Consider the following 11730-nt stretch of genomic DNA (forward strand, 5'->3'; position numbering starts at 1 on the left):
ATATATATATATATGTATATATATATATATATATATATATATATAATCCTTAGATGGATCTCCTGATAGCGCTGCGCCACGGCAGAGCTCGCGTGACAAGTAGTGAAGCCAAATAAACGAGCAGTGTATGGGAGGTAGCTTAGTATATATATTTTTTTATATCCACGAACATTGAGTCTCGCTGCGGACACTTGTCTAACATTATACTATATCAGCGAAAACTTTGCTTTGGAGCCCTCGAGGCACTCATCCCAGAGCTCCCGGGGCTTCCGGTCAATCCCAGGACACGCCTTTGTCTTGATCGGTGCTCTTAACAACGATCAAGACCTGGGGATGCTATCTTGACATGGGCGTGTTTACCGTGATCGGTGTTATATAACACAGATCGAGGTAAAAACTCAGGCCGCTTGTAACATCAATTATACCTCGCCAAATCTATTATTCCTTATCATCGAAGGTGTTATTTTAAAGGCCCGTATATACGCGCCGCCCATTTTATATGTAGACCAAACGTTTCGGTGAAACGCTGCGTATCTTGATAATGTTTGCAGGCCTAAAAAAGAAAGAAGTCAGGAAATAATTTTGGCATGCATGCCTTTCTTTGTCTCACTAAACCGTAAAGCAAGGAATGGCCACGACGGGGTGGGGAGGAGAAACTAACAACAAACAGCATTAGGTCATTTGCATAATGTAAAAGTATCACCATACCGTGGAAATATTTTACTTTACTAACATTAGTTTTAGTGAAAGCATAAAGTGCATTTGCTCTTGCATTCTGTGTCATTCAGAGCTGATATACGCGCATTAGCTCACGATTTAAGACCTCCGTGTGCTGCCTATAAGAACGCACAAGAACATCTCATGGACGCCCATTTGACGCCATTAGGAGAGTTTATCTTATATTTATAAATTTCACGCAGCCTTGTTTTGGGGAGTTTATGAGCTCCACGCCCGTATATGTCCCAGCTATCACGCAGCACGATAAAAAAAAGAGGAACAGCTTTCTAGTACATGCACTGGAGTAGCCACGGCTATTTTTTTTTTCGTTGAAGGGGTTTAATCAATTAGTCATAATTATACTTGCAACTCTACAAGTATACTCACCTAATTGTCAAAATGTCAATGAGGCGCATATAGACATGTTCAAATGGCATCTAACTGCGCTATTTTCAACTACGTGCTAATTGCGCGCTCATTTTTTTCCGGTTGATCAAGAAAGCCCGCGAAATATGAAAAGTGACACGTGACTAGGCCGATGCGCGCATCGGGAAACAGGCTCACTATGAGGTAGCAAGTATCAAGGAAAAAATGCAGAAAAAAAATATGGATCGCCCAATCTGCCACTCCCTCGCCGAAGAAACGCACCGCTTGGTTTTACATAGTCAGGCCGCAATCAGAACAACGCTCCTGCCACGTTATCAATGAGAACAGCTGGCCCTTAGATATGGATGATGATAGTCGCGCACTATCGAACGGAATAAATCCCAGCGAAACTGCGACGCATATATTGTTGGCACCCGACCTGTACCCTTGCCAAAATGCGGAACGCTGTCTCTGGCAACGGACAACAGGCAAAGCGGTTGTTCGCAGTAAGCTTACTTGAGGGCGCCGGTTTCCTTTGCGGTGGGAGCGTAGTCACGTGTTATTTTTCATATTTCGCAGGCTTTTTTTCATCAGCCGGGAAAGCACGTAGTTCGTACGCTGTTGAAAAGTGCGCATGCACTTAGATGTCGTTTCAACATGCCTAGATATGTGTTAATGACATTTTCATAATTACGCGAGTACTTTTATAGTTATAAATATAATTATGACTAATTAATTAAACCTCATTAACGGAAAATTAGGAGTGGCTACTCCCGTGTACTAGGAATAATATGCAGCAGATTTGCTTCGCGTAATGCCGTTCCTCTTTTTTTTAAATCGTGCTGCGTGATAGCCGGGACACCCTGTATATTATAATATGTTATGAGGTACTAAATGCGTGTATTGAAGGACACAAACGTCAAAAACCAGCTTTACACCTGTACAGGTGTGATTTAATCTTTATTTGTGTACCCAAAAGAAATTAAAAAGGTACTCATTCTGAAGGCAAGCGTCGCACTTGAAACATTTTAAAACTTATCATGTATAGCGGTTAAATGTTAAACACAAGGATGCGTAATTCGAAGCTTGTGGGTTCAGATCCCACCGACGGAAACGGCGATTTTTCGTCCACTTTAATTCATTCCAATTTATATCATTATTATCACACTACAGTTAAAGATCACAATTAATGACCCCTATGCATCCCCCGCCTAACTGTCTGTATACGATTCATTTAGGTTAGTCTAAAAAGGAGCGTATAAGACGCTTACCTCACCACAGAGTCAACCAACAGATATGAAACAACATCGACAGTAATTGGGTAAGCATAGCTGAAACAACGGAGTGAAAGAGCTGTGTTCATAATTACATTTAGCGAAAAACCGTATACCGCATGGAACAAAGAGCTCTTGAATATCGTTGGCAGGATTCGCTCATGTGTCCGAGCCGTCTATGTGGTCACGGTTTACTTGATACATTGCGACTACGCGTGCGCTACTGGTTGCCAGTGCAATTACATTTTTCATGCTCGAATGCGTCGCTGTCGAGGGCAGAGCCCCGTAATCTAGTGCACATACGTGATATAGCTTTAAAACCGAGCTACGAAGTTTTAACGATAGGGTCAAGGTCCGGAAGAGCTAACACGTGCATCCAACTTCGCAGACTGTCATGCGCACGGCATACATGGCACTGTCAATAAGGTAGCATGTGAAAACGCGGGATAGCATGCATAACAGTTGAAAAATAAAACCGGTCCCGTGAAAATGACCGCTAAAATGCGATCATTCTCGCGTTACCGGCTTTATCCCCCCCCCCCTTCCCCCATATGGTTATGAATGTAACGACCTGCGAGGCTGCGTCAAAAAAAAAAAAGCAAAGAATCCATGCGCATCGAACTATCTGGTAATTAGGGGGGGAGGGGCAAGATTTACCGCAGCTCCCCCTCTCCCTAATTTGGCAATGGACGCAAAAATGAGGGAAGAGGAGGAAAGACAGTTAGGTCAACCGGACACGCGTCCGGTTTGCTACCCTACACTGCGGGGAAGGGATGAAGGGATCAACGGATAGAAAGAAGAGGGAAGAAAGTATACAGTCAGAGTATACATGTGCGCCTCTCCATTACACGCATACAAGCGCTCGCTTAACCCGGTCGATTTTAAGAACAGCATCAAAGCCCGCGTCGCTTTGATTGCCTGCAACGCGTGTAGGGCCACGATTCGAGGATCTTCCGAAAACGGTCTACTCTCTGGTTCAGGGTAAAGTCTCTAGATTTTTCCCTTTTACCTTCGAAAGAAGAGGGAAAAATCCAGGGACTTTAGTTCGGGATTCTCAAACACGCGGCCCGCGGCCCGCGCATAGCGGCCTTCCTCCCATCTTTTTCGTGAGGCACCCTATGCTGTCATCATCTATTTACACAAATCCGCGGAACACAAAGTTCTATACTTCAAAGTCGACATCCAGATTTCAGTCATTCTGCAGATCGGTATCGACGTTTCTCGAGTCCCGAGGCCCTGTCCCTATCAGAAGTGATCCATAAATGAGATCTGGAAGGACCATCTTCTTTCAAACGGCAACGTTAGCTGGCATTTCATTGAAACTATCCCCGCAATTATCGTCAAAAACTTGCATGGTCATTGCCATACGCATTAAACGATGACAGGACAGGTACGACTGAGTGAAGCTGTGCGGCAGACTAGGCGCCCCCATTAGATGATTAGGAAGGGAGGGGGGCACGCCACCTGCCCCCCACTGTGCTCACGGCTATGCTCGCATCCAATGTGTCGGTTTACTCGTGCACGTGGTTCGCTGTACTGCGGTTTTACCGTTTATGTCACACTTATTTTCTGCCTCTGGTCCCTGGCACAGTTCTGCTAGATTTTCGAGGTCGCTCGCCCGTGCTTCCTTGGTACAGCAATTTCAGACTCATGGGCACCGCTCCCGCGCATGGACGCGATTTCACAGGAGCAGTTGCTACAACAAAACCACGCTACCGCATTTCCTTCCCCTTTTCTCGATTAATATTTTCTCTTTTTTTTCCTCCTTAGTGCCTGCCCTTCCGTAACGGCAGAATGAAAGTCAACGGTGCGCCACCACATCGCGTGACGATTAAACAGTGTATACAGGCCGCGCGTCCGTGAACATGACACGTGCGCCAGTATACGCGTATAGCTGTTAGGACACACCTGGTTCCTTGTTTTTCAGATAAAGAGTTCGTGCTCGTTTCCTTAGAAATGAAAGGGAAAGAAATCACTTTCAGGGAAAAGAGAGAGAGAGAGAAAAATTCTTTGAGAGGACTTATTCGCACCGTAATGCTTTCGTAACCCGTTCCGCTGACCGGATCTCCACAAGTGAGAGTTGTTCTTCCGTCTCCGAGTGCGGGTGTAATGAAAGCTCAGCGCGGTGAGCTCGGGTTAATGAGATAATAAATGGATACGCACGAGTAAAAATAAGCGTTTCCCGCCCGAAAAACTGCTAATGACGGCTTCGCAAAAAACGAAAGGCAAGAAAATAAAAAAGACGTAGGTTGTGGCGCAGGAAGCCAATTCTGTTGCGTAACAAGCCGCACCAGGTCAACACTTTCAACTAAGTGTTCCCACTCTCACCCATCTTTAAGGCCGAATTCTAGCGTATATAAGGCGACCGGACTGGGCACCGGTATCACAACCTTCCCGTTGAAAACCCGATAAGCCTTACTCTTCCCATTTCAGCAGAGAACCATGCACCTTTACGTGAGTAAACGCACTTCGTGTTCGGTTCTTTCGAATAGATATATTCTGCATGAGAGGCTTCCTGAAAACTTGGCCAGCGAGCTTTGCTATCTAACGGCTCGCTGGCTCAGTTTAAGGTGACCTCTGTTGAGCTTATTTCTGCGTATTGTGAAAGGAGTGTGTTCGTAGTTTGTTCCCTCGTGATAGGACCGTTTCCAGACTATAATGAAATTACAATGTCGCTTCGTCAAAAAAGATGGACTCACCGAAGCTATAGCTAACAAAACTGACAGTCAAACGTCTCCCGTCAGACGGGCCAGTTTAAATTTCTGTAAGAGTGCGTATATTCGGGAATTTTACGATTAGAGTACAGCCTTCCCGATAATAATAAGCTCTTTCGAGACCGTCTTGCCTATGAGGAGCTACATCTTAATATAAAAGCTCCTTTCAAAGCGCTCTGTGCCACATGACCTAGAGACGAGTCGTGTCCGCGAATGTGTATGGGCCTGTTCATCGAATGTGACTTTATCGATGTCTTACGATATATTCGCAGTGGTGTCCTTTTTGAGAGATTTGAGCATGTGTTCGCGTCCTTGGAGTCTGTCAGGGGCTACGACGTTTCGTACCGAACTACTGGGGCCCTGAGCGGGTGTTGACGGCTTCCTGCTCCATTCATTTCAGTGGCATGTCATTTACATTTAATATAGTTCTTGTTAACTAGACAGGCAGATTCGCTCATCAATACGTACCATTCTTTCTTTTTATTCTTCTGTATTATGTTGCGAGAACGAAGAAATGTGTTGACAACTCTATTGCAGTCTACCACAATTCACTGAGCGATAGAAGGTAAAGAGATTGAAAGAAAGATGAGTGCAATGAATATATGATGTGATTGAGGTGATCGTGCCCATAGATGAGACATAGCACTGTAGGTGGGTGCAGGTGACCTCAAGTAGCACTGCTGACTTCAATAACCAGGCATGTGAGGGTTAACAAACAATAGCCCATATTCAACATGGCCTGCAAGTGGACGCTTGTTTTTATACTTTTGGTGAATTTTATTATTTATTTTTCGCACCGTCGTTGCCAGGAGAAATGGATTGTCCGTACGTACTTATCCCCGCCACTATTTGCCTCGTAAGAAGCTTGTCGAGTTTTGAATGTCGCGATAGGCTACAGAGTGGTGAAGCAGGCGAACTAAACGTTTACGCAGTATCTCAAAATAAAAATACGCGCTCCAGTAGATATATGTAAAAAAAAAGAAGAAGAAAACTATAGGCCAGAAGAATTATAATCGCATTGCTTCGTGAAATCAGAGTTTAGAGACCACATCTTATACTTTTTTGGCAGTCTTGGTTGTGAAACATGAGCTCCTCTAACGACGAAGCTGTGTTGATTATCCCTATAGGTGGCACACCAGCGTGAACAGCCTGTAACTAAATCTTTACTCATAATTCGTTTCCATACTTGATATGCCAAGTGGAAATTTAGGACAGATATTCACACAGCTGACTTTCGATCTCTATAGTAAATCAACGCGCTGAATACCCTTTCCAATAATTATTTTTCCCCCTTGCAGTGGGTACTTTTGGCGTGCGCCCTGGCCACTGGAGTCGCAGCTGGCGGCTACGGCCACGCGTCCGTCTCTTATGTCTCCAAACCAGTGGTGAGCGTTGGCTACGTATCCAAGCCAGTTGTGACCTACGTCAAGCAGCCGGTGGCCACGGTGTCCCACATAGTCAAGCCCGTGCTCACGGTCAGCCACGGTTATGGAGGTGGCTATGGAGGTGGATACGGAGGCGGCTATGGCGGAGGTTACGGTGGCGGATACGGTGGCGGATATGGTGGCGGATACGGTGGCGGTTACGGCTGGTAGACACTGGCCAGGCTGAGATCAGAAAGGGTGCCATTACGTTTTCACCCGACGCCCCGACGCCGGCGAGGACCTTCACTAATTTCATGATTGTTGTTTTCTCTTGTGCGAATGAATAAACTAGTAGACATGTGCATCTGGTCGTCTTTCTTTATGATTTTTTTACCCCGGTTTAACGTATTTTATGTGATGGCAAGGGGAAGCAGTCGGATTAAAAAAAAATATTTGGTGCTTAGCTTACGAAAAAGAAGAGTAAGCGGTCGAAGAAAGTAAAACGTTGTTCGCCTACACAAGTTTACGTCTCGTAATAACTTTAAACACTCGGCGTTTTGCAGCGGAGCTGTTAAGCTTTTCGTTATGCCGTTAGTCGTCGACAGAAAATTATTATCATCACGAACCGGCCGGCGCTATAATCTTCGTCCTCTTCTTCATCTACTGCTTTGCTCCCAGAACAAGTGCGCCGATATGTCCGGCGTGGGATGCAATTACCCTGATTGGCGAGAGAACGAGTACGAATAGAGAGAAAGAAAGCGAGAAAGAGGGAGAGAGAGAAAAAAAGAGAAATTCTTGGCGAAAGGAAAGGTCTTGGCGAGGCGCGAATCTAATTCGTGTACCCACGGTCCGAAGCTTAGCGTCGTAACCACTCGGCTATCCACGCACCCCAGCAGAGCGAAGCATAGCCTTGTATAGTACAGTATAGCAAGCGCGGGGGAAAGCGGAGTAAAGGTAAGAAGGAGGTAAAGGAGGAGGGGAGGGAGTAAAGCATATGGCATAGAAAGAAAGAGAGAAATAAACAGAAAGGAGGGCAACAAAAAACAGAAAGAGAGGGAAAGAAACAGACAGAGAGAGAAATAACGAAGAAGCGAGAAGTAGAGAGAGAGAAGGAAAGAGAAGAAAGATAGAAAGAGCGAGAAAGAGAAAAATATAGAGAGAGAGAGAAAAAACGAAAAAGAGATAAACAAGAGACAAAAATACATAGAAAATATAGAGACAAGAGAGAAAAAGAAAAAGCAAAAATAACGTCTTCCAGCTTTGCACTTCCTTCAGGCTTGTCACCATCTAGCGCGAAGCTGCCTTAATTTTTTAATTTTTTTTTTAGAGCGCCCAATTCGAAATGCCGTATAATAATTACTGGGTTGAAATGACGGCGAAGAGCCCCAAAACGTTGACTGCGTTTGCAATAGAGTTGTACACACCAGGTTAGGAAAACATTTCACCGTCATTCCTGCACATAGCGTTGCGACTGTAATGCTTTGCTTCCAGAATAATTGCGCCGATATGTCCAGCGTGGGCTGCAATTACCCTGATTACATATAGCGTTGCGACTGTAGTAAGTGCCCCGCCACGGTGGTGTATTGGTTATGGCGCTCGACTGCTGACCCGAAGGTCGCGGGATCGAATCCCGGCCGCGGCGGCTGCATTTTCGATGGAGGCGAAAATGTTTGAGGCCCGTGTACTTAGATTTAGGTGCACGTTAAAGAACCCCAGGTGGTTGAAATTTCCGGAGCCCTCCACTAGGGCGTCTCTCATAATGATGTAGTGGTTTTGGGGCGTTAAACTCCAGATATTATTGCTATTACTGTAGTGAGTGAGTGATAAACTGAAATTAACGAACCATGCAGTTCCTTGTGATGGGTGCCAAAAGCAGCGAGAGAGGGGCGGGGCTGTTCCCTTTAGCATAATGGCCCAATTACAAGCACATCAATTATTTTTTGTTTACTGTAGCTGTTCTTCAGGAATGGGGCCCTTGGAGAAACGAAACTTGGGTTCCAGCAGCTTGGCGGCTTCAATGCACGGGAACGCGTACGCGATATGCAAACCTCTGGCATTGCCGAAATTACTTGGATTCTGTGTTTTTGTTAGTTCGTTTGTGTGCGTGTGTTCTCGCAGCGGGAGACACTCTGTGTTTGGCCTGCGGTGTATAAAACTCTTGAAACTTGCCAGTATTGGCATTGTTGTCATTTACGACTACAATGAAAGTTTACTAATTACGCTGATTTCATTCAACTTCTTTTGGATGCTTTCCAAGAAGTATTACATGAAAATCGCCAGCGATTCGTCGCCAGAAACGCCAAAATCATCTTCAAAAGGTCTCATGCTTCATGTCTATACGTTCACTTCAAACGTGTTGCGAGGGCTGTACCATCTCAATCGATCAGCCTTGTGACAAACTGGATCATTGTTTAGAAACTGTTAATTTTTGTAGAACAATCTTCCAAGTGGCATTAGCAAAATCAGGCAGCCGTTGGCTCCGACGTGATTACTTCTCCTGCGCAGCAGCTAGAAAAGGAACGGCAGGTTGAGCTACTAAGGTTTTGGACAATAATGGCGCCCACGGTGTGTCTATCAGTATACAAAAGCCACCTATGTGCGCTGCTTTAAGCCTGCCAAAAGAAAAAAAGAAAATATTTGCGTCTTCAGCTGCAGCTACGATGGTATGGGCGTTGAAAGGAGGGTTGACGACATTTTAGTAATAATAACAGTATCTGGAGTTTTATGCGCCAAAATCTCAATGTGAAACACACTTTAGTGGAGGGCTCCGATTAATTTCGACCGCCTAGCATTCTTTAACGTGCACTGACATCGCATAGTACACGGGCTTCTAGCATTCCGCCTCCTATCAAAAAGCTTGCGCCGCGGCTGGAATCCAACCGCGTCTTTCGCGTCAGCAGCCAGCCGACCACCGTAACAGCAGAGCCACCGCAGTGGAGAACGACACATTAGTTAGTTATGTTTGAAGCATTAGGGAGCTGTAAAATAGGGGCCTCCATCGTATTGCACCCCCCCCCCCCCCACCGAAAGAAAAGAAAGAAAAAAACAACAACAGATAGTGTCGACGTAACTGCTCGCGTGCGAAAGGCAAACAAAGTTCGGGTTTTTTCATCGGCCTTTGAAAATGCACGAGCATCGATCACGCATAGAAATGAGCTCAAAAAGCAGGTGACATGAAGATTCGTTACAGACGTGATTATCTTGCACCCCTGTGTGCGTAAAACGCAATCAGAAAGCTTTGCGCGACCGCGCGCTGTGACCGGCGAATATCTGCAGTAAGGAGACGACGTATCCGGGATTCACTTGTAACCTACAGAAACCACGAACTTTGGTCCTTAACAAAAATACGGCCGGTATCAATTCAGCAGGAAGGTGCACCCATAGTCAAACAATATAATTCCAGCTGGTTGCATACATAAACAGTGGAAAGGTCTATTAAAACATTTACCAAGAAAAGCTTTTCCGCTCTTTAACAAGATTGCAAACAGCGCTAAACACGGGACGGAGAAGTAGAACGACAGACACAAGCGCATGTCGTTCTTCTTCTCCGTCCCGTGTTTAGCGCTGTTTGCTCTCTTCTTAATCATGTACCAACCAGCCCAGTTAAGCACACTCCTGCGTTTCCACTCCTCCCCCCCCCCTCCTCCTCCAACGACGATGCGCCCTGCTCCCTTATGGGCTTGAAGAAACACCAGCATATTCACGGGACATGAGAAAGAAGCAAACGCACACAACGCTGTGTGCGTTTGCTTCTTTCTCATGTCCCGCGAATTTGCTGGCCTTTCTTCAAGTAACATGAACCAACTGGCCCAAATTTCGACACTTCTGCATCCCTTAGGGGTTCCGGAACAATCTTTCAAAACCCCAAAACACTATCTATAGTCGGATACAACTTAAGAAGTCAGGAGAGGCCCCGCCCAGACGATCGAAGCGTGGCAGCCGATTACCTCCGCGACTAAAGAAATATAGTGCCGCTCATGCACCTGCCGATGTTCTCCGAAGGTTGATCCACCGGCCGTCCCGCTCATGACGTCAGTCCCGAGTGCGCGCCCATTGGTGCAGGTTTGTGTTCATCCGCCTTTGAGGAGGAAATGCCGCTGACTTCTAAAGTTGTATCCGACTATAGTGGAAAATGCAGGGGGAAAATCAAACTAAGACTTATTGTTGAGCACTTCAGGTTTAGTTTCTTAGAAGTCAAAGCCATTTGGAAGATAACGAAAGACATTTGGTCATGTAGTTGCCTCGCCTTTCACTCTAGTTGCACGGGTTCATCGACACATTCCAGACAGGCAAAGTGTCAAACTTGACGAATTTTGAAGGAAAGGAGATGATTTTCAAGGGCTCGTTCATCTTTGTTAGACACAATATTAATGATAACTAACAGACAATAACGCCAAAATAATGCCGCTGACTTCTAAAGTTGTATCCGACTATAGTGGAAAATGCAGGGGGAAAATCAAACTAAGACGAATTTTGGTTGCAGCGCGAACTTGACACAAGGACACGAGAAGGAAGACGACACACGCAGGAGGAAATGCGCTGCGTGTGTCGTCTTCTTTCTCGTGTCCTTGTGCCAAGTTCGCGCTGCAACCAAAATTCGTCATGACTTACCAACAAGCCCACTTCGCAACTCTTGCTGTCAGACGTGTCGTGTCAAGCTGCAGCACGTCTGAGGACTCTTCAGTATGAATAGTAACCTTGGCGCCAAAAACACGACCACGCAGGAACACAAAGGAACACATAGAAAGGACGGGCGCTCTCCCTGCGTGGTCGTGTTTTTGGCGCCAAGTTTACTGTTGATACTGAGCATGCAACAACTATAGCCCAACAGCGAGTACTACGAGATGACTGTTAGTTTTGTTTTTCATCTTGAAAGTGCCACTGATGGTGAAAGAGTGGCAGACACATGATAGTGAGTAGCTGTAATGGGACTGTCAAAGTACGTAATGTGAATCACTGCATAAATTCGCAAAACACACATCCGCATAATGAACAAGCACACACACACATATGTGTGCTGGATGAGGCTAGCTATAATTATACGAAGCGAAGTTTCCGGATGAATTCTCGAAATTCCTTTATGCTCTCTCTTACACTAGGCAGGGGGGGGGGGAGGGGGAGGTGACGGCACTTCGAGGAAGATATGTATTTTTGGACGCGCGCTTTTGTCGGTGTCGCTTAAGCTTCTGCTGCCGGAAATACCGTCGTTTCCGAGCCACGTGGCGAGGTCCCGATTGTAGGGATAAAAATCGCTACATATTATGCAAATGGCCCATTTTATTTCGCAGTTCGCTG

At 45.7% G+C, this 11730-nt stretch overlaps 1 protein-coding gene across 1 annotated transcript; it reads left to right on the forward strand.

Moving 5' to 3' along the window:
* Window positions 1–4743: 4743 nt before the first annotated feature.
* On the forward strand, window positions 4744–6784 carry LOC119387738 (ctenidin-1-like). Its single transcript, XM_037655235.2, has 2 exons — window positions 4744–4811; window positions 6370–6784. The coding sequence occupies exons 1-2, from the start codon at window positions 4800–4802 to the stop codon at window positions 6664–6666; spliced, it is 309 nt and encodes a 102-aa protein (XP_037511163.1). The 5' UTR covers window positions 4744–4799; the 3' UTR covers window positions 6667–6784.
* Window positions 6785–11730: the final 4946 nt, after the last annotated feature.

Source organism: Rhipicephalus sanguineus, chromosome 1 (assembly GCF_013339695.2).
Source record: "Rhipicephalus sanguineus isolate Rsan-2018 chromosome 1, BIME_Rsan_1.4, whole genome shotgun sequence".
Lineage (NCBI taxonomy): Eukaryota > Metazoa > Arthropoda > Arachnida > Ixodida > Ixodidae > Rhipicephalus > Rhipicephalus sanguineus.